The following is a 22727-nucleotide window of genomic DNA, read 5'->3' as shown; positions in this document are numbered from 1 at the left end:
GTATGGTATATGGTGTCGCTTCTAGTACAGACTGCTGCTTGGGGAAGGTGAGTGGGGTGGTTTATACACAATGCTTCTCAGTAGACGCTGATGATTTGTTTTGATTGTGGTTGTATTATTCAGGAAGTAAAAAGTGACTTCCTAATTAAAGCAATAGGCAAAAAATATGTTAAGCACAAGCCCAATTTATTGAATTAATGCCTACAAAGAGGGTATACTGCCGCTTTAAAAATATTGCACAGATTGATCATTTGCCATGTGCTCAGTCTGGTGTCCTTTGGTGCATTTTAACATGTGCCACTTTTTGCTGCATCTGCATTCATTTTGCAGCAACTCCATGTTCACAAGCAAAGGTAGTGAGTAACTTTGTGCTCATCAGCTGCTGGGCATGAACACAGTAAGGCTTGAATGTACCCCAAGCAATCAATCAAATCAATTTGGACATTCTATGGATATCTTAACAAAGCAATTCTACATACTTCATCAATCAATTTAACAAGGTAACTTAGCATTGATATTGTATTTTACAGCATTGTTATGGCTTGATCAAGTCATTATCCAAATAGCTCCAAGCAAAACCACAAACCAAAAAAACCAAAGAACATGCAATGTCAAAGGGAAATGAGGGTCATCTTTTACAACTCTTGTGAGCAAGGGTTTCTTAATCCTCTTCCACTGGGTTACTATTGCTTCTCTGGCACCAGGCCACTTCCCAGGTCCAGTTAAACGGTACTGGTAAGAATTGCAGGGTCCAAATAAAACTTTTGTGGCCAGAACTGGATCTGTGAGAAACAACTTAAATATGTTTGGTTTCACCCCAATCTGCAAAGCCAGGTCATCCAAATATAAAGTGTAGTCAGTACGTCGAGAATTATCTTTAGATGTTGCAAACCTAATGGGTAAACATGGAATTAACCACATTATTATTACTTTATAACACATGTGCAGCTCTGCATACAAAACTTACATACAGATTACTTAAACAACTATATCCAATACAAAAGGTCCCGCTCAGTAGAACTTGTCATCTAAAAAAACAATCCATTATTCATACAGTACATTTCTTTTGCAGTACAGATATGAGGTCTATTATCTGGCAACACTTTCTATAAAAAGCTCCAAAGTCAACCAAAAAACTATTTAACCAAATCACCTAAATTCATGTCACACATTGTTTGGGTATCCCTTGGGTCCTTTTGTTCCTTCATTTCTCAAAGTGATATTGCAGATAATGGAATACACAATGGAAAACATGCAAACACAAACAAAAATGTTTTTTTCTGTAATAATAAGACAACACATTGAACTTGGTAGAAGGATGGCTAGCATTGACTTCAAACTAACATTGTTCTAGAATGCAGCGCTAGACATCCTTCCATCATGCCAGAGTAAGGCTAAAGTGTTAAGTAGTTAGGAATTTTAACCTAGATATGGAATAAGTTTGGCGCCCCCCCCCAGAGATTAAATTCAGTAAAGTAAGGGCTGCCAGGTTAAGCAGTGTGCTTATATTAATTTAAATAGGAAAGGTAGGATTTTGGATATTGTTGTAGTACAATCATAAAGCCTATTCCTTACTCACAGGCAGGCCCCCCTTTCTCAGTTTAATCCTTTATTGTGGAATTTTTAAACCAGGCACCAGATACAATTATTCTCCTCCATAGGGGGTGCACGGTAATGATCTGGACACCTCCACTACTTTATATACAATCCAGAGCCATCAGGGGACCCTGCCACATGGTATACTTACTCTTAAAGGAGAAGGAAAGGCTTTGTTCACTTGGGGGTGCCAAATATTAGGCACCCCCAAATGATTGTATTGACTTACCTAAAACCCCAGGCCGGTGCTCCTATCAGTAGAAAACTGCACCGGCCCGGGGTTATACCAGTGAGCACCCCAGGGCAAATGCATGCGCAGTTGAATGAAATAGCTGACTTTTTAGATAAAGTTCAGCTTTTCTTTCTACTGTGCATACGCAGCCGTGTGAAGAAAGAGGAAGACGGAAGAGAAGCAATCCGTGGTGCTCACTGGTATAACCCTGGGCCGGTGCAGTTTTCTGCTGATAGGAGCATCAGCCTGGGTTTTCAGGTAAGTAAATACAATGACTTAGGGGTGCCTGACTTTTTTTTGACAAGCAACATTTTTTTTCTCACATTGGAATCTATGAGGCATCATTTTCAAAGAAAGACTTAGCAAAATTTTGGCTCATCACTACTATTGATATCTTCATATATTTCAAGGGACATCTGCCATTGACTTCTACATGAACTAGGCAGTTTTTGGGTGGAGAATAGTTGAATTAGAACTGTTCCCAGGGTTGAGGTATGATAAATCTCACATTTAAATTCAAGTTGGTGGTTTTAAATTTGAATTTGTGAGTTTTGATCAAAAAAATATGGTCAAAAAATTTACCAAATTTGTATCCAATTTGTTTAGTAATATGATGATATGATGTCATTTAGCTGTCATCTTACCATTTGTCTCTGAGTTTTTCATCCCTAGCCAAATCTTGGCTCTTCTCTTGGGCTGAAGGCATCTTGATTAATCCTGCAAAATATTACATGGAAAGATGAGACACAGTCAGTAAGCAGTAGGCTATATTTACTAAGCTGCCATTAATGATGTGTAGACAATATTTTTCATGTAACTATACAAAGGGGAGTATGGGTGCGCTTCAAGGATAAACCCATTCATTAAAAGTCAAATTGTTTCTATTATTTAAAGGGATCCTGTCATCGGAAAACATGTTTTTTTCAAAATGCATCAGATAATAGTGCTATTCCCGCAGAATTCTGCAGTGAAATCCATTTCACAAAAGAGTAAACAGATTTTTTTTATATTCAATTTTGAAATCTGACATGGGGCTAGACATTTTGTCAATTTCCCAGCTGCCCCTGGTCATGTGACTTGTGCCTGCACTTTAGAAGAGAAATGCTTTCTGGCAGGCTGCTGTTTTTCCTTCTCAATATAACTGAATGTGTCTCAGTGAGACATGGGTTTTTACTATTGAGTGTTGTTCTTAGATCTACCAGGCAATTGTTATCTTGTGTTAGGGAGCTGCTATCTGGTTACCTTACCATTGTTCTTTTGTTTGGCTGCTGGGGGGGAAAAGGAAGGGGGTGATATCACTCCAACTTGCAGTACAGCAGTAAAGAGTAATTAAAGTTTATCAGAGCACAAGTCACATGACTTAAGGCAGCTGGGAAATTGACAAAATGTCTAGCCCCATGTCAGATTTGAAAAATTGAATATAAAAAAATCTGTTTGCTCTTTTGAGAAATGGATTTCAGTGCAAAATTCTGCTGGAGCAGCACTATTAACTGATTCATTTTGAACTGTAGTGATTATTTAATACTTTTGTGTCACCAATACTATTCTTATAGTCACTTATATATTCAGTAAAGTATTTGTGAATTCCTCAGCCTGAGGCTGCAACCAACACTCTCATGCTGATGGATTTCATGTGCTTTAATTGTCTGCAGTAGGGAAGAAATGATAGGTCGAAGTTGCACACTAAAACCATTTATATCTCAAAAACTATAAGGAAAAAAGAATACCAATTTGTGAAAAATAATTTCTAGTGGATATTTGTTTTACCATTGCTACAGTTCTTTGACATGGTATGATCATAAACTTAACACAAAAAACCCTTGTTGTAAGGTGCAGCAAGGGGACAATGCTAATCCAAATATAATTTAGTTTATGTGTTTTAAAATACAATCTATAGTATAATGAGCTAAATGTAAACAATAGTAGTAGATAAGCTACATTGAAACCTGAAACAACTTCCTCCATCCTCCGTCTTTATGCGTATACTGATTTAAATCACTTGATACTTATGTTTTGTTGTAATGCAGTTCTGAAAATCTGAGATATCATTTCTATATAAAAACTAAATGGCAAGTACACGTACTTGCAAAAATAATGCTTCTGCATTTTTTTTTTTCATAGTTTCTCCAGTTTGCCTCAGTTGGAATAAGGAAAGACACACACGGGGAATGTAATAAAAGTTGCTAACGAAAAAACTATTCACAATTCGAAAAGTTATGTCTTTGCACGAACAAATTTTGCTTTGCGAAATTGAATATAGCTTTTGCGAGACCGGAAACTGTTTAGCGACCACTTCCGACAGTGGAAGATCATTTGGGAATTTTATAGTTTGTGCCAATGCGCAGTCAATGTATTAAAACTTCTTAATGAAAAAGTCGTTATGTTTGCTCCAAAAGATTACGACACCTTCAAGCACTTCTTAAGAGTGCACAATTAAAATTCGCAATGCAATAATAGTTTAAGGAACAATATTGCATTGCGAGATGTGGATTGTTAGTCTTATTGGTGTGAATTGTTTTGCTCTTTGCGACTTTAATTACATTCCCCTGAAAATGTAAAAATGTGATCCCATTTATGTTTATGCTCTTTATGTTTTTCAATCCGCCCCAAAACAAGTGAATAATATGATTTGTAGTACTTTACTAAAGTATTTGGTAATAGTTAAACAATTACTGTCCTTACCTTTAAATAGTCTGGTGGCCCATCGGCACTGAAGTTCAGAAAGCACCATGATTGGTCCAATAGGCAAAACAAGACCAATGACAGCAAGCGTTGGCTTTTGGAGGCCAACTGGAATGACTCTCTTGTACAAAAATCCTTTGCTATCATCCACCTTAATAACCGATTCCTCCAGAAAGGGAAAGGAGAACTGATACCCAGTGGCGAAGATCACAACATCAAGGTTATCTACTCTGGTGCCATCTTCAAAACAGACTGAAGTCTCAGTAAATTCTTTCACTTCTGGTTTTATCACAATAGTTCCAGAAAGAAGACGACTTGGGAGCTCCTCATTCACTAAAGGCTCCTTCCACACAATGCTGCCAATTAAATAACAGCATTTTCAATGTCATTGATAGAATATGTGTTGGTAGCAATATCCACCATATGTAGTCACATTTTTCTAACACTCAACGGTTCCCACTGTGGGGATGACCACAAACACATTTAACGGCAATGTGAGTGTGTATCTATCTATCTGTCCGTCTGTCTGTTTATCTATGTATATAGTAATTAACATGGCCCCTTTTGTAGCATAGAAGGATATTATGTCACCAACGATTTCCAGGACCATATGAAAGCACAAAGCTGAAGGCTGTGTGTTTTGATACAGGTAATGGAAGTCTGAGGTGACTTCTAATATCCTCATATTTTACAACAGGGGCTACATTAACTAATTATAATACACAAGTTTCAGCGAATCATGTAACAAATGACATCACTAAGCACCATTGATAAGGAATAACATTTACAGGATACACACACACACATATTTATATATTTAAATGTTGCCTCTAATTCACACGTTTTAGGGAGTCATGTTACAGAAATTACATCACTGAGCATCAGGTACATCACTAAGCACCTATTAAAAAGATATCATTTGAAGAATTTGCAGGATATTAATGGCTCTTGTGTGTTTTTGTGTGTGTATATATATATATATATATATATATATATATATATATATATATATATATATATATATATATATATATATATATATATATATATATATATATATATATATATATATATATATATAGTCAAATATTTTGTGGTCACACCCTCATTGCACCCCCGCCTAATGGTTTTAAAAAATAGTGGTGAGCACAACTTTCCCTTGTTTGTTATAGTATATATATATATATATCATTTATGTAATTTACAGAGCAAGAAGTAGTGTGCAAAGGTTCCTTACATGTAATGCCTGATGCTCCTTGAATCGTGCACTGCTTGTGTTAGGCAGCACTGAATAGATGAAGGGCAGGGGAAGGTTGTGGTGTGGCAGGCAGTAAGGACAGGGCTACTGGGCTTCCTTAGCGCTCTTACACATGAGCGTTTTGACCTGCGCTCCCCTGCGTTCTGTTTTTTGGCGTTCAGCCGCAGGGGAGCGCAGGAATAGACGCAAGTCATTATTTCAAATGGGGCTGTACTCACTCAGGCGCGTGTAGGCGCCGAACGCAGGAAAAATGCAGCATGTTGCGTCTGAACCTGCGTTCGGCGCCTACACGCGCCTGAGTGAGTACAGCCCCATTTGAAATAATGACTTGCGTCTATTCCTGCGCTCCCCTGCGGCTGAACGCCAAAAAACGGAACGCAGGGGAGCGCAGGTCAAAACACCAGTGAGTAAGAGCCCTAACAAAGCTTTTGCACCAAATGACAGATTTTTTATGTGCAGAGAGCAGCCTACCTGGGGGCACATGTGTTTTTTTGATGAGCACAAAGGGGCACAAGAGCACACCACTAAATGCTTTTCTAGGAAGCACTTGCACCCTTTAGTACTGACATCACAAGGTGAAGGATATGATCCCTATGACTTTATGGTCAACACTGCAAATTATCAAAATGTTGTGTGTGTGCTATAGGTCTCAGAAAAACTGTAATGCTAGGGTATCCTCTATTTCATCCTAATTTTGTGTGTTAGGGCATCTCCCCACAGGCAACAAAACCCCCTAATAAAAATTGCAAGTTCATACATGTACTTGCAAAAATAATTGCTTCTGCATTTTTGCATAATTACACAATTGGATTACTTTGAACACTCTGATTCCTGTTGCTTATAGTACTAAGGCATTTTTTATCGTTTTGTTGCCTGCTGGTCTTTAGCGTCATGCTTTTTCTTGTCTCTGCCGCCTCTCCAGGACCTGTAAATATACTAATGCACCCACCAGGCCATGGAGAAGGAGCATCCAGATGCCTTTGTTCTCTTGGGACCACGTGCTTCAGGTAGCCTCAATTCTGGTCACCTAATGGGATTGACTGATGGGCCAAACTGTACACTGTGGGACATATTTATTAACATTGGAAACAAACATCACCAGTGATATTGCCCATAGAAACCAATCAGATCTTCTGCTTTTGATTTCTAACTTGTAGGTGATTGTTTAAATCTAATTGCTGATTTGTTGCTATGGGAAATATCACCACTGATGTTTGTCTCCAATGTTAATAAAAATGTCCCTTGGCCTAGAATATCCACCCCCCTCTAAGTGTCTTAGGGTCCTTACAAAGGAGTAGATTTATAGTTAATTCATACATGTGTTGCTTTAATTTTCTTTGCTAGCCCCTCAGTGTATATAATCAAGCACATTTTGCGAATCTTTCAATTTACCCTTCAGGTTGTATTCCATAGAAACTATGGTCAAATTGGTCATTCATATACTTCTTAAGAAGCCATCGTGCTATTGATGGTGGCGCTGTGTTTCGAATCCAGCTTCTGAATCGTGTGATGAAACTTAAATCCCATGGATATCCATCTTGTCCAAGTCGACGGAGCACCCAGACACCAGTTCTTGTGCTAAGATATACCTGTATGATTAAATAAATATCTTTTTTCAATTTAAAAAAATAATCTGCTATACAAACACACAAATCTGTGACTTCAGGTTGAGTGCACAGTTCCATGTACTAATACAAGGCCAATAACTATAAAAATGTTTCAAAAAATATACTGTGTTATTTTTTTTATTTTTTATTTTTGGGAATCATATTCCTGATTATAGTTGCAACATGTTTATCTGCTTCTTAATTAAAATATAAACAAGTACCCTTACCCCCATTCTGTTGTACTGCCAATGAGTTTAAATGACTACTACTGTATGTAATGCATAACAATAACTAGGGACCAATGCTTTAAATTACAATGGTGGGAGTGTCATACAAAAATACTGTAGTCTAGAAATAATGCAGAATGTTTGAAATGTGAGAGGGGGACTCGCAATCTCAGCTGTAGTATTTTACTCTTTATCAGCTGTGATCAGTTAGACTTAGGGCTGTCTCAAGTACAAGGCAATTGAGACAAATGCTTTAGGACTCAAATTTAAAATCACCCCACATATGTAGAGTCATATTTTTGTATCATCTAGAATGATCATTGTAACATTCCCAAAGTGTGCCAAATAGTAGCCCTCTTACTGCATCTAAAACAATTATAAATAAAATGGGGTGCTCATAGCATGTGTCATTCATACATTTATTCATAAAAAGATAAAAAATAAAATTGCACTTACAAGGGATCTAAAATCCTTAGTGGATAATGGTCTAGCACTAGAAGTATTGCTTAATAATAAAACACGTTTTATTTTAAAAATTTGGATTATCTGATTATAATGGAGTCTATGGGAGACGCCCTTTCCGTAATTCAGAACTTTATGGATAACGGGTTTCCAGATAACGGATCCCATACCTGTACTGGATACTATAGCAAGGAAGATTATACATGGGTGACTATAAAAGCACAATCATTATATACAAACAGTAAGCACAATTTAGGCCTCTATGGCTGTCAAGCACCTTTTAGATAATGATAAATATCTTCCACCAGCACAAAATACATATTCTATATTTTAAATTGACTCACAACTATTTTGAGTTTACTAACATATTTTATTTGCAACGCTGTGGTGCGTCCATGGGGTGTCAATCCATCTGATCCTCCATCTGGCAGGGGAACCCAGTCCTCTATAGGTGCTTTATTGACAATATAATTATAATCTGGAGACACTCCAGACAAATTACTTTTAAAAAATATTTAAAAAATATTAATCTCAAAGATACAGGGATAGTATTCACTTCCAATATTAATAAGAAAGAGATATAATTTTTAGATTTAAAATTATCTAGCACTAGAGGGGTGCCTCTTTTAAACCAATTGCTGTTACTAGCTACTTACAAAGGTCTAGTAATCACCACAGCAAACAAGAAACGGATCCGCACACACGCTATGATCAGCAGTTGGGGGGACACCCCTCTTTATTATATCACCTCGTGATCAACGTTTCGGGGGGATAAACCTCCCTTCATCAGGGAAGGGAGGTTTATCCCCCGAAACGTTGATGACGAGGTGATATAATAAAGAGGGGTGTCCCCCAACTGCTGATCATAGCGTGTGTGCGGATCCGTTTCTTGTTTGCTGTTGCTAAGGGACCTGGCCGGGGTCAACGGAGAAACCAGCACCACCAACGCAGTAAGAGGAAAGGCGAGTGTGCGGTAGGAACATATATTACAGAATCTAGTAATCACCACCCCATAGTGTCTCACCAATATCCCTTACAGTCAAATAAGAACAAAATGAAAAATATAGAGAGTAAGGATGGAGGAGCTTATAGACATTGGGGGTCATATCAATTCTCCTTATGGAATGACAGTAATAACAATCTCATTTTCTGCACCCAGTTTAATCCATGTTATAAAGATATCATAGACTGTTTTAATTAGCTGTAAGAGAAGGGCACGATTTTGTGCATATTTCACCAGTATTAGACTGGTGAATAGAAAACTCCAGGGAAAATAGGTATGTTGCTGCAGCAAGTGTGGCTGTATTTATTTTGCCAGCTCAGAAAAAGCTGTATTATTGGGTCCCTGAAGTGAATTGAGGAGAGAAGGGTGGGCCCTCCATTCTATACCAAATTTATAGGTTTGCAGATGGCCAACTAGAGGTGCTTAACTTGTCGTTTTTATACAAAATGTTGGTAATACATTTAAGTCCAAAATTAATATAGCAGAATTTAAGGTGGAGCACTGAAACTATAATACAAAGGTTATAGTTTATTTAATTGAATGTAAATGTGACCTACAACATGTAGGCCAAACTAAAAGGATTTTTGGATTCATAAGCTACAAACCTAGTATAGGTCAATCTAAAAACAACTGGACTTGCTGAGTAATCAATGAAGACGTTTCACTACTCATCCGAGCAGCTTCTTCAGTTCAACTGAGCGAAACGGCGCTCCAGCGCGCATGCACTAAATGGCACTCCAGCGCGCATGCGCGAAAGGGCAGGCACGCATGCGCGAAAGGGCGTGCGCGCATGCGCAGAAGCGCATTTTCCGGAAGATTACACTCACCAGCCTGCGAGAGACGGATCCGGACACGGGGTAGGCGTCAGAGCAGGTACGTACCTGGCGCCCCCCCCAGCTTTGCGCCCTAGGCACGTGCCTACTCTGCCTACCCCTAGTTCCGGCCCTGGCAGGTAGCATTTAATTGGTTGCTATGGATTACTGCTCCTTGGCAAACTTGGTGCCTTTTATTACATTTGGGGGATTGCCTTTTTTGTTTACATGTGATTTGTTTCAATTGAACCTGGTCTTTTGTATAGATTAATTTGTGTCCCCTTGTTTTTGATTTCTCTTGAGCCCTCTTACTGCACCTTAAATTGCATCTCCTTTTTCTACCACTAGTTTAAATTCTGAAGGGCTTCTCATTCTACCAATACACTGGCAGTCTTACTGCTTCTCATACTTATAAAGTACCCTCACGTAGCAAATGTCTTACTATCTCCCTTTTGTATCTTACTGTAAGGACTCACCCTGGCGGTCTAGTGGGCTGCGGGGAGCTTCCGGGTTTATGCGCCAGCGTGATGACATCATCGCGCAATGGTGTGAAATTGTAAGTATTTAAAGGGGCATTGTAGTAAAACACATTGCCCGTTGTTAGTTTCAATTCATTTCTTCCTGGTGCTTGATCTTCTGGTTATTGACCCTTGCTTTGACTGAATACTCTGAACTCTGTATCCTGACCCTTGCCTGTCTGTTTATTCTGACCTCTCCAAGCTGATCCTTGCCTGTCTGACTATTCTACGCTCTCCAATCCTGATTCCGACCTGTCTGACTATTCTAACTCTGCTTATGCTGGCCCGGCCTGCCTGTTTCACGCTGTGTTGTCTGGCCTGTCTTCCAAGTTGTGTTCTTCCATCCAGTATCTTTGGTGAGACGATTGTACCCCTTTGCTCATCCAGAACCTGTAGCTTTGCTCCTCTCTTAATAAGTCCTGGTGGCATCCAATTAGCCAAGGGCTCCTCCCGAGGTGAAAGGCGGCTGTTAAAGGCAGAAGTCAGAGCCGAGACCAGGGAGCCCAGCACTGGTTCTGGATTTAGGGTGCCGAACGTGACACTTACTGCCCAGTACAAATGGTGTCATGCCGATGGATGGAAGGTGGCAGTGACAGAGCAGTGAGGTTTTTAGCATGTGGTACTGCAGAGTCTCCATTACTACCTCCAGCCATACTATAGCCCTAAGGGTGTGCTGATACCAATCTACTTTATGGGTAAATGAAACACATGTAAAATAAATGCATCAGTACCTTTGCAGCTTTGGTACAGAGGTCCGTAGCAATGTCAACTCCAGTGTTACCCATTCCCACAATCAACACTTGTTTCCCATCAAAACCAACAGGTCTCTTGTATTGTCGGCAATGCAGAATCTGCCCCTTAAACTTCTTAATGCCTTTATAGATGGGAAAAATGGGAATCCAATTAGATTTTTATAAAACAACATTTTTAAAAATATAACAATAATCAATGCTAATTGTTGATTATCAGCTGGGGACACTGTTTAAGTCCCATTATTATATACTGTATATATACAGACTTTCTATATATAGTATAATGCTTTCTAAAATTGCACTTTCATACAGGTGGGAACTAAAAGGTATCAGATAAACTTTATTTATTTGTTTCCAATAAACTATTTACCTGAGAATGAATCCAAAGGGAACACGGGTTGTTCATGCTGACCAGTACATATCATAACAGCATCAAAGATTGTGGTCTCTGTTTTCCCATTGGTTTTGGTCTCTATGACCCATTGTCCTGTTACAGAAAAATCAGATTTTCGCTGTACATTGCAAACCTCCGTCTGTTTAAAAAATAAAGACATAAAAAATGATTAGAGTACAATCGCCTACAGTGTTTATTCAGATCAAATCCATGCAAATGATTAAAAAAAAAACATGACACGAAATGTCTTGCATTAGTTCTTAATATATTTTTGGCAGTTTGAAAATTGGATGAAGACTGGATTCTTTAAAGAATTTTCTATCAAGTAGACAGAAAATGGACTTCTTCAATACAAAAGCAAAATCATATGACTTGCCTTGCCATCCTTTGCTGGACAGAAATGTTTGTATTGACATTGTTCTGTTGTGCTACTTCTTCTCAGTATATGAATGATCAAAAGAAAAACATACCAGCAATGTAAAATACATATAAAAATGTAAATATCATGCTCAGAACAGTAAATCACACAAACGTCTGTTCTGTTGGTTAATGGTAATGTCAACAGAACATTTATATTATTACCCAGAAACAATACTCCGCTAAAGATAATGGGAGACAGCAGTGGATATTTCAGGAGCTTTTTGGCAGTGAAACACCTGCCCCCTATATGTAATAAAAAGTACAGGTGCACTTACCCTTAGAAACAAATCAGATGTTTTCATTTAAACAAGTGACCTGTAAATGCTACCTGCTGATGGGTTGCTATGGGTTACTATGCCTGGGCAAACTTAGGGGCATATTTATTATGCTGTGTAAAAAAGGCAGGGTAAATACAACAACAAATCACCAGGCTTCACCATTTAAAAAATGGCGTAAAATTCTTACGCGGTTTTCTAAGTGACTTCTGTCGGAAGCAATGTAAAATAATGGCGGCATTCACATGGCGTAAAATTACACATACCATACGAAATTCGTTTAATACAACATAATAAATATGCCTCTTAGTGTATTTTATTACATAACCCCACTGTACAACCAATCTAGCATCGTGATATTGTAAAAACCAAAAGTTGCTCTCTTCTTTCTAGATACTGTACAGTGACATACTGTATGAGGGCTCACTTACAAAGCAAGTGCAATGTGCAAAACAGTTTTTTTTAACCAAAATGCAGTATTTCCCCAAAATTCCTACTTGATTATTCTACTAATCGTGTCCACCGCCACTTTCTTATGATGCACATTACAAATTACATTACATTATATGCACATTACACATTGCAAATGTTACAAATTAGCTTCTGGTTTTCGTGAACCATGTGCAAATTGCAGGGCACAATTTCATCATCACTTTAAGTACACCAATACACACAGCCATTTACTGGTCCCAGGTAAGTTATATCCATTGATGCAACCCACTAGGAGAACACTGGCATTACATCCAGCTTTAGGTCAGCGGTATCTCCAGGGTTCCTATGCACACAGTTGAACACAAGTCAGAGCAGGTTGAATGGAGCCACTGAGTCTTGGCACAAGTTGCAGCAATTTCCACAGATGTATGGACATAAGTACCTCTGTGAATAACATCAGTGTACACTCAGTTTTGCTTCCAAAGAAGCCCTAGGCACTTGATGGCAAATGAGCTTAAGTGGGTTATAAGGTATAAGGTGCAAAGTTTGTTACAGTTATACCCTAGGAAACAGTTAAGATGACTTGCTAAAAATACAATACGATTCCAAGCATTTGGTATAGATTATGAATGCAGATTTAGCACAAGGAATTGCCTGAAAAACAAGTTATGAAACCATTCAGAAGGAACTAATTTGCGTAAATTCTTGTGTATTGTGAGATATCCGTTTTCATGAAGCATGAGATTGTTTAGACCTAGTTAATGCCAAAGATTGCAGTGAGATACACAATATCAACTGAAAACAGATTTAAAAACCTTAAAAAAACGTCCATAATTTTATCTCCTGCACTCAGTATATACAAACAGTATAAAGTTTGCCTTATTTAACTTGAAACGCTGCCCCATGGCTACACAGCTGCCTAGTTATATAAACTGTATTGGTGTTTTTAAAACAAGAAGAAGAAGAAAGAAAGCAAGAAAGCAAGAAAGAAAGAAAGAAAGAAAGAAAGAAAGAAAGAAAGAAAGAAAGAAAGAACGAAAGAAAGAAAAAGAAGAATAGCATGGATTGATAAAAAGCCAACATATTATGCAGTGTTGCACATTAAAAAGGTATATACATTAAACATAGAAGAAAACATGCAAAAACAACTAATAACCAATACAAGAGGTAAAGACATTCTAATTTTTGGAGGTTCTCATCCTTTAAACTATCCAGTTAATATTTGTATAGATTTTTTTGCCTCAACAGAAACATACATTACTCGAAACCAATATGCTATATATATATATATATATATATATATAATCATTCGATAAGGACCCGCACTCCAATGTTTTGTGAAAAAAGTTTTTTTATTTTAACTTGTGCATCCAACGTTTCGGCCCATGCATGGGCCGAAACGTTGGATGCACAAGTTAAAATAAAAAAACTTTTTTCACGAAACATTGGAGTGCGGGTCCTTATCGAATGATTGTATGCTGAAGCTTTGACCGAGCACCCACAGTATCTCCAAGACTGGATTTGAGTGCAAGCGTTTTTCTACATGGGTGCAGGCTCAAAGTATATTGATACTTAATAAATTGCATAGAGCCGCACTCCAAATAGTATAGTGAATCAAATAGTTTTTATTCGCATATGTGTCCAACGTTTCGGTCCCCCTTGGGGCCTTTTTCAAGGATATATATATATATATTTAGAAGCTGAATGTTGTACTATGTTTCCCATAAATCAATTTTGCTTAATTAGTAAGGATTGTGAGAGCTTCTATTGATTATGCCAGAATAACACTTCAAAGGCAAAGGATTATAAGGGTCATTAACTGATGGCAAGCAAGGTGTATAGTGCAAAATATAGATGCAAGCTCCCATGATTTCCGTATTTTGCTCCCTGCCCAGCTTGCACTGCAGAAAGGCGTGAAATACTTCAACGAATACAGCTTTGTTTGTGATAAGCACTGCTGTATTTATGAGGGGCACAAGTATGTAGACCTAGCGCTCTCCCTCACCCTACCTGTTCCCTAACTGTTAGGGGCCCTAAGGGCAGGCGCCAAGGACAGGGCTACCTTGATCATGCTCCTGCTACACACTGTACCAGACTTTTAAGAGAGCGCAAAATAATCCTGGACACAAGTGCTTCTTGAATGAGCACTAAGTAGTGCTATGTCTACCCTAAAAAGATTGGAAGCAATTTAGGCGTCAGATTTGGAAGGAATGCTGTTCATAGGCTCATGCTCTGTAGAGTGGTGGAAATTAAAATAAAACGGTAAGACACCCATGAATCCCCTTTTAAAAGACAAGTTATTCTTGTTTCCTCCCTGTGCAATTCATTAAAGACGTGCAGTGCCCCTGTGTAGGGGACACTGGGAACTCTTCTGGGATAACAAGTGGAATCCCCTTAATCCTCTTTTTCACCATAATAGAATGGGGCACCTATACAATGAAATGTAAAAAACAAACAATAGACATGTTTCCTCATTATAACCCCATTATTTTGCACTGTTTGGGTATAAAGAAGCCTGGCCAATCAGAAACAAGAACATGTGTGTATGAATTATGAGCACCAGATTGTCCCAATCCCTTCGTATTTGTCTATTATTAATGGTAAAAAAAATGTTTGATCTTTATAGCATTAAGTACCATATGCCTATGGCAAGTCTAGGTGTTTTTTTAAAAAGCAGAAAAATGCTAAATATACAGAGAAAAGAGGTAACCAAAAATTATGCAATATTTACAAGTATTGCATCTTTTATCTGTAAGCATGTTATCTAGAAAGCTATGACTTACAGAAAGGCCATCTCCTATAGATTCCATTCAAGCAAATTTTTTTTTCCCCTCTATAATAATAAAACACTGTTTACTTCATGGTAATTAAGATGTAAAAATCCACAATCCTACTGAGTTTATTTAGGGGCAGATTTATCAAGGGTCAAATTGAAAAACCAAATTCAAATTTCGAGCTTATTTTAGTGTACTTCAACTAGGGAATAGTCCAAATTTGATTTGAATTTGAAAAAAAATAGAAAATGTACTGTATTTTTAAAAATCTTACTTTGACTATTCGCCATCTAAAACCTGCTCAATTGCTGTTTTAGCCTATGGGGAACCTCCTACAACCTATTTGGAGTCATTAGGTGAACTTTGAAAAAGGGTTTTTTTTTTAATAAATTTCGTTTGGTCTTTTTTTTTATTTGAATTTCGAGTTGATAGAAGTTTAAAAAAACTCCCATCACCACAAAATTCGACCCTTGATAAATCTGCCTCTTAGTCTGTTTTTTAGTAGGACTCAGTACGGAAGGAAAACTTAATGGTAATTGCCGACAGGTTAAAGGGATAGCTTTCACATTTGATAAAAGAGATGCATTTAGTTGTTTTCTGCCAATGATAAGTTACAGTTATACGAACCACTCACCTTAAATCTGATATATTTTAGCAGTTTGAAATGTTCTGCATACATTCTGCAATACTCAAAGTATTTGTGATGGGGCAGAAAGTTGGGAAAATCCTCTGGCATTGGAAAGTCACTGAGACACATTATTTCCTTGGAAACATTGGTGACCAAAGAGTTGTAGATACTGGCTCTCCCATCCTCTGAATTGTCCTGCGGAGAAATTGAAATACAATGGCATAGATCAGGGATGTCCAAGAGGTAGATCAGAATCTACTAGTACACATTTAGCTGGTGGTCAGTAGATCTAAAGACACTGTCAACAAACAGCTTGTCTATTATTTAAGTAATATTTTCCATTGAACAGAGTGCTAACAATGCTTTTATGGATGTAGATCATAATGGAAAAACATCAGTAAAAGTAGACTTCGGATTAGTAAAGTATGGGCACTCCCGACATAGATGCAAGTCTAATATATGTATTAGTATGCCAATATTCTAATATAAAAAAGCCCCCTTCTGCAAAGGGAGTTAGTAAAAAAGTTTTCGCATTCTTTAACCAGTGGGAAAAAATATAAAAGTTGTCAGGAACTGTTCCCATATTTATTATTGTTCTCCAGCAAAAAAATTCCTTTAATTGTAGCGTATTTACCACTGTTATTAGTAGTAAAGTTGTACGACTTCTCTATAGGCTTTCATTGTGATAAGGAAAAGCCTTTCAAGACTTTTTGTGAAGGAAGAGATGTATTGAAAAATTACCACAATTATTTTTTAGAAATGCAAAACCAAACAAATTGTCTTTACAAGTGTAATTGTGTAAAGCAATAAATCATACCGTAAATCTCCAGAGGCCTCCAATATCATCACTTCTTTCAAAGCACGTGGGCTCCAAACCTTCTTCCAGGCAGGATTTGATAGCCGCCAAACCACTGATTCCAGCTCCAATCACTGCAACATTTTTAACCATTTTTTCTCTGCAGAATTAAGGGGCATGTATTTAATCGCTGAGGTTATTTTTCAAAATCCGAATCTTTCTGATTGTTTTATTAAAAACTAGAATTCACGATTAGTGATGGGCGAATAAATTCACCAGGCGTGAATTCGCAGTGAACTTCTGCGTTTCGCCACCACCGAATAAACTCGCAAAACTGCTGCGAAAGTTCGCCAGCAAGAAATAAAAATTTGGACGCCCATTGACTTGGCCAAAATAGGTGCACGTATAAAAATTGTTGTGGGCATCAAAATTTATGCGCATCAAAATAATTTTGCCACCCGTTGACTTCAATGTGTTTCGCACATTTTTATCCGTTTCACGAAATTTCGTGGGAGATTCGCAAATGGACAAATTCTCCCATTACTATTGACCTTATTTTTTATTAAAAAAGAGCAATTTAATCAGATCAGGTAAAAACATTTTTCTAGATTTTTTTTCTTGAATCTCTTGATTTTTTTCTGACTTTTTCCCGACAAGTCCACATTTTTTTAATTTTTGCCCGAAATAGTCAGATTTTAGGGCTAATTCCACAAAAACTTCCAAATAGGATAGGGACCTTTCCCATTGATTTATATACAACCTCAGCAGGTCTGAGATGGAGTATTTTCAGATTCTGACTTTTCCATCCTTTTTTTTATATAAAAGTTGCAAGTCCCTACATATGTTTCAACCAAATGCCCCTGCTGTTCACTGAATTGGGCATTTTAACCTATTTTAATTAAAGGGGTTATAAATCCAAACTTTTGCATAATGAAAGCTAAATCTATTATAAGCAACTTTCTAGTATGCATTTATTACACATTTTGATTGAAAGTCCAAATAACTTCAATGATGACTTTATATGTGAATGAAATTATTCTTTGCTATTTTCTGCACTGTTGTTCTGACTACATATGCCGCTGAAACAATGTTACAGTCGTTAACTCCCCTCAAGCGAAGGATCAGTTTACTACAATGCCTTGCACATTTATGTGATTCTCTTTGTTCACAGGTGTGTGTAATAACAGAACATGCAGAGACCTGTGAGAACTGGCGTGTTGGTAAATGTACTAATTATTAGTGAATGGTATATTGTTTGGTTTTATGTAGTGCACTTTCCCACACAGTCCCATAGTATTATGGTTAGCTCAGGGTTGTATGCTATTCAGCAGCAGCTATAACACCTCAGTCTTGAATTTCTTTTCACAAAAATATCCCAGTATGCTTCGCCATATTAATCCATTCATAATAAATATTAAAGGGAAAATTAGAGTAATATAAAAGATGAAATACTGATCTAGTATTCATTATGTGCACCTGCATATTGTGCCAAACCTTTCTGTTATAAGGTGTTTAGCTAATTATCCAGGCACTAGAGCTTTAAGCATAAAATACCTGTTTTGCTATTAAGAAAGATTTGCTTAACATAGAAAGCATCCATTCATTAACTTTAGAAGCGATGCCAGCTATTCAGTTGCATAACTCTTGGCATAAATCATGGTCCGTTTAGGGGCAGGTTTATCAAGGGTCAAATTTCCAAGTAATGGGATTTTTTTTGAACTCCCATAACTTTGAAATTCGAATTAAAAAAGAAAAATCAAAATTTATCAAAAAAACTACGTTTTTTTTTCCGGGCGAAAAGGTCAGTTTTCGTACAAATCATGCGAATTAAAAGTAACAGCTCATTTGATCAAATTTGATTCAAAAAGTCCATCAATTGACTCCAAATAGGTTTTTAGGAGGTCCGCCATAGGTAAAAAGAGCAATTCAGCAGGATTTAGATGGCGATTGGTCGAAGTCGAATTTTTAAAGAAACAGTACATGATAAATTTTGATATTCAAATTTTTTTCCAATTCAAATCGAATTTGGACTATTCCCTAGTCAAAGTACACAAACATTAGCTCAAAATTCAAATTTAAAAAAAACATTTTCATTCGAATTTTCACTTTGACCTTTGTTAAATCTTCCCCTTAAAGTCATCTCACATGACTTTAAGGGGCAGATTTATTAAGGATCGATTTGAAAATTTGGATTTTCTAATTTTTTTTATAGTCAAAACTGTCAAATTTGACTAGGGAATTATCCAAACTTGATTCGAATTTTTTAAAAATTTGAATTCTGTTTTCGAGATTTATCATACTCTGGCCCTTTAAGAATTAGAATTTGACTATTCAACACCTAAAACTTGCCGAATTACTGTATAAGTCAATGGGAGAGCTCCAGTGACCAATTTGGAGATGTTTGTAACCTTCCTGATATTCGAGTTTATTTTGGAGAAAAAACTTGAATCGGGTTTGGTAGAATTAGAATCAAATTCGATTTGAGTCTTCCGGTCGGTAAAATTAGTCCGAGTTTGGCATATTTGATTTTTTTCTAGTAAATGCACCCCAATCAAATTTCGAGTAAGATCAAATTCTTGTGAGTTAAAAATACTCACATGAATTTGAAATTCGACCTTTGATAAACGGGCCTTAAAGTGTTGCAAAATGCAGGTCACTGACAATATATCATTTATTAACAGTACCAGATTAGATAAAAGTGGATTTTTGCCAGTAGTTGCAGAGCTGAATAATTAACTGTCAGTATGCAAAAACCTTTCTAAACTACTCATTCAACCATTTGTAATTGTTTATAGACTATAAATCAGAAGGTCTGTACCGTCTTTTTATCACTTGGAGATTTCCTGCAATCTACTTTCTAAGGATGCCGTGTAAAAATCTTTCCCTTTCCCAAGAGCTTCCTTCAATCACACTGCATGTATAGTGAATATATATGAATGTTGCAAATACATATACAAAGGCACATGTGGTAAAAGTAAACTAAAAGTAATCTGGCATCATCAATGGACTAAAAAAACTATGTACAGGTATAGGATCCATTATCTGGAAACCTGTTATCCAGAAAGCTCCAAAATAAGGTAAGGCCGTCTCCCACAGACTCCATTTTATCCAAATAATCCACATTTTTAAAAAGTATTTCCTTTTTTTCTCTGTGATAATAAAACAGTACCTTGTACTTGATCCAAACAAAGATAGAATTAATAATTTTTGGAAGCAAACCCATCCTATTAGGTTTATTTCATCTTACATGATTTTCTAGTAGAAGATCCAAATTACGGAAAGATCTCTTATCCAGAAAACCCCAGGTCTCGAGCATTCTGGATAACAGGTCCCATGCCTGTATCTGTAAATGGAACACTATTAATTGGTAGAATGTAAAATAAGTATGAATTAATCACCTGACTGCTTTCTTTAACTGAACAGTCCAGTGGCTTTTCACTGCTAAATACTACATGGAAACTGTCATGCGTTTATATATTTTTGTTCTGATTTTTTTAAATGGATTTCCACACAGTGTTGTCTAATATGATAATTCATTGAAAGAAATGTACAGAACTGTAATGTGCAGCTCTACAGCTCTGTATAAATAAACATACCAGTACAGTAATTACTGATCAAGACTCCATATATTATATTAGTATATATTAGATATTCCATATATTATATTAGTTTATATTATTACTCCATATATTATATTAGTATATATTAGATACTCCATATTTTATATTAGTATATATTATTATTCCATATATTATATTAGTATATATTAGCTACTCCATATATAATATTAGTATATATTAGTTACTCCATATATTATATTAGTATATATTATTATTTCATATATTATATTAGTATATATTAGTTACTCCATATATTATATTAGTATATATTAGTTACTCCATATATTATATTAGTATATATTATTATTCCATATATTATATTAGTATATATTAGTTACTCCATATATTATATTAGTATATATTATTATTCAATATATTATATTAGTATATATTAGATATTCCATATATTATATTAGTATATATTATTACTCCATATATTACATAAGTATATATTAGTTACTCCATATATTATATTAGTATGTATTATTATTCCATATATTATATTAGTATATATTAGATATTCCATATATTATATTAGTATATATTATTACTCCATATATTATATTAGTTTATATTATTACTCCATATATTATATAAGTATATATTAGTTACTCCATATATTATATTAGTATGCCAGTAGTTATTCCATATATTATATTAGTATATATTAGATATTCCATATATTATATTAGTATATATTATTACTCCATATATTATATTAGTTTATATTATTACTCCATATATTATATAAGTATATATTAGTTACTCCATATATTATATTAGTATGCCAGTAGTTATTCCATGTTTCCTAGTTTACACATGGCAAGTTCTGCTGTCACAGAAATATACAAGAAATAATAGAAATAATAATAATATCAATAATACTATGAGAGAGAAAGAGAAATGCACATAATAAGCAAATGGTACTTACAGTTGTCACAGGTAACTGTTAGCTTCCCCTCCTGTCTGTGACTGTCTATTCTACTGTCAGACTTTTTATGTTAAATGAGTTATGAGGAGGGGAGGTATTACAGATTAGGGTTAAGACATATTTCACCCAACCTTTAGATCTATTAGAATTTTGGACTCATGCCACATGCATCACACAGGTCTCACCCACAGGCTTGACTTCTTTACAGACGTGCACTTTTCAGAAAGAAAAAATAAAATAAAGAGATGTTGATCTATGAAACAGATTTGAACAGATGTAATATATTACAGCATCACATTCCAATTGTCTCCAGATATAAAAGATTTGACATTTATATGCCAACGGGGGAATGTCCATCAAGTCCAACCCTTCCAAATGAAAACCCAGCATCCATACACACACCCCTCCCTAATTTCACATAAATTCTATATCCCATATCTATACTTACAATAGAGTTTAGTATCACAATAGCCTTTGATATTATGTCTGTCCAAAAAATCATCCAAGCCATTCTTAAAGGCATTAACAGAATCAGCCATCACAACATCACCCGGCAGTGCATTCCACAACCTCACTGTCCTGACTGTGAAGAACCACCTACGTTGCTTCAAATGAAAGTTCTTTTCTTCTAGTCTAAAGGGGTGGCCTCTGGTACGGTGATCATCTTTATGGGTAAAAGGGTCCCCTGCTATTTGTCTATAATGTCCTCTAATGTACTTGTAAAGTGTAATGTCCCCTCGCAAGCGCCTTTTTTCCAGAGAAAACAACCCCAACCTTGACAGTCTACCCTCATAATTTAACTCTTCCATCCCTCTAACCAATTTAGTTGCACGTCTCTGCACTCTCTCCAGCTCATTTATATCCCTCTTAAGGACTGGAGTCCAAAACTGCACTGCATACTCCAGATGAGGCCTTACCAGGGACCTATAAAGAGGCATAATTATGTTTTCATCCCTTGAGTTAATGCCCTTTTTTATACAAGACAGAATGTTATTTGCTTTAGTAGCCACAGAATGACACTGCCCAGAATTAGACAACGTGTTATCCACAAAAACCCCTAGATCCTTCTCATACAAGGAAACTCCCAAAACACTGCCATTTAGTGTATAACTTGCATTTATATTATTTTTGCCAAAGTGCATAACCTGCATTTATCAACATTGAACCTCATTTTCCAGTTTGCTGCCCAGTTTTCCAACTTAGACAAATCACTCTGCAAAGTGGGAGCATCCTGCATGGAACCTATAGTTCTGCACAATTTAGTATCATCTGCAAAAATAGAAAGAGTACTTTCAATGCCCACCTCCA

At 36.4% G+C, this 22727-nt stretch overlaps 1 protein-coding gene across 1 annotated transcript; it reads right to left on the bottom strand.

Moving 5' to 3' along the window:
* Positions 1 to 456: 456 nt before the first annotated feature.
* Positions 457 to 21708, bottom strand: LOC108714416 (dimethylaniline monooxygenase [N-oxide-forming] 2). The gene is made up of 9 exons (XM_041590560.1): positions 21420 to 21708; positions 16890 to 17028; positions 16079 to 16267; positions 11520 to 11682; positions 11129 to 11271; positions 7161 to 7357; positions 4511 to 4866; positions 2473 to 2545; positions 457 to 892 (listed from the first exon to the last, which is right to left on the bottom strand). Exons 2-9 carry the CDS (start codon positions 17019 to 17021, stop codon positions 547 to 549), a joined length of 1599 nt encoding a protein of 532 aa, XP_041446494.1. The 5' UTR covers positions 17022 to 17028; positions 21420 to 21708; the 3' UTR covers positions 457 to 546.
* Between the last annotated feature and the right edge of the window lie 1019 nt (positions 21709 to 22727).

Source organism: Xenopus laevis, chromosome 4L (genome assembly GCF_017654675.1).
Source record: "Xenopus laevis strain J_2021 chromosome 4L, Xenopus_laevis_v10.1, whole genome shotgun sequence".
NCBI lineage: Eukaryota > Metazoa > Chordata > Amphibia > Anura > Pipidae > Xenopus > Xenopus laevis.
This window is presented reverse-complemented; position numbering and strand designations above follow the sequence as displayed.

What these genes read in the sequence shown, in the direction of transcription:
- LOC108714416 (XM_041590560.1), bottom strand. Translation starts at nt 17,021, where the DNA reads ATGGTTAAAAATGTTGCAGTGATTGGAGCTGGAATCAGTGGTTTGGCG. An exon ending in GAGGCCTCTGGAGATTTACG is followed by an intron (nt 16,268 to 16,889) that starts GTATGATTTATT and finishes ATTTCTCCGCAG; the next exon opens with GACAATTCAGAGGATGGGAG. An exon ending in TATGGAATACAACCTGAAGG is followed by an intron (nt 4,867 to 7,160) that starts GTAAATTGAAAG and finishes TTTAATTGGCAG; the next exon opens with CATTGTGTGGAAGGAGCCTT.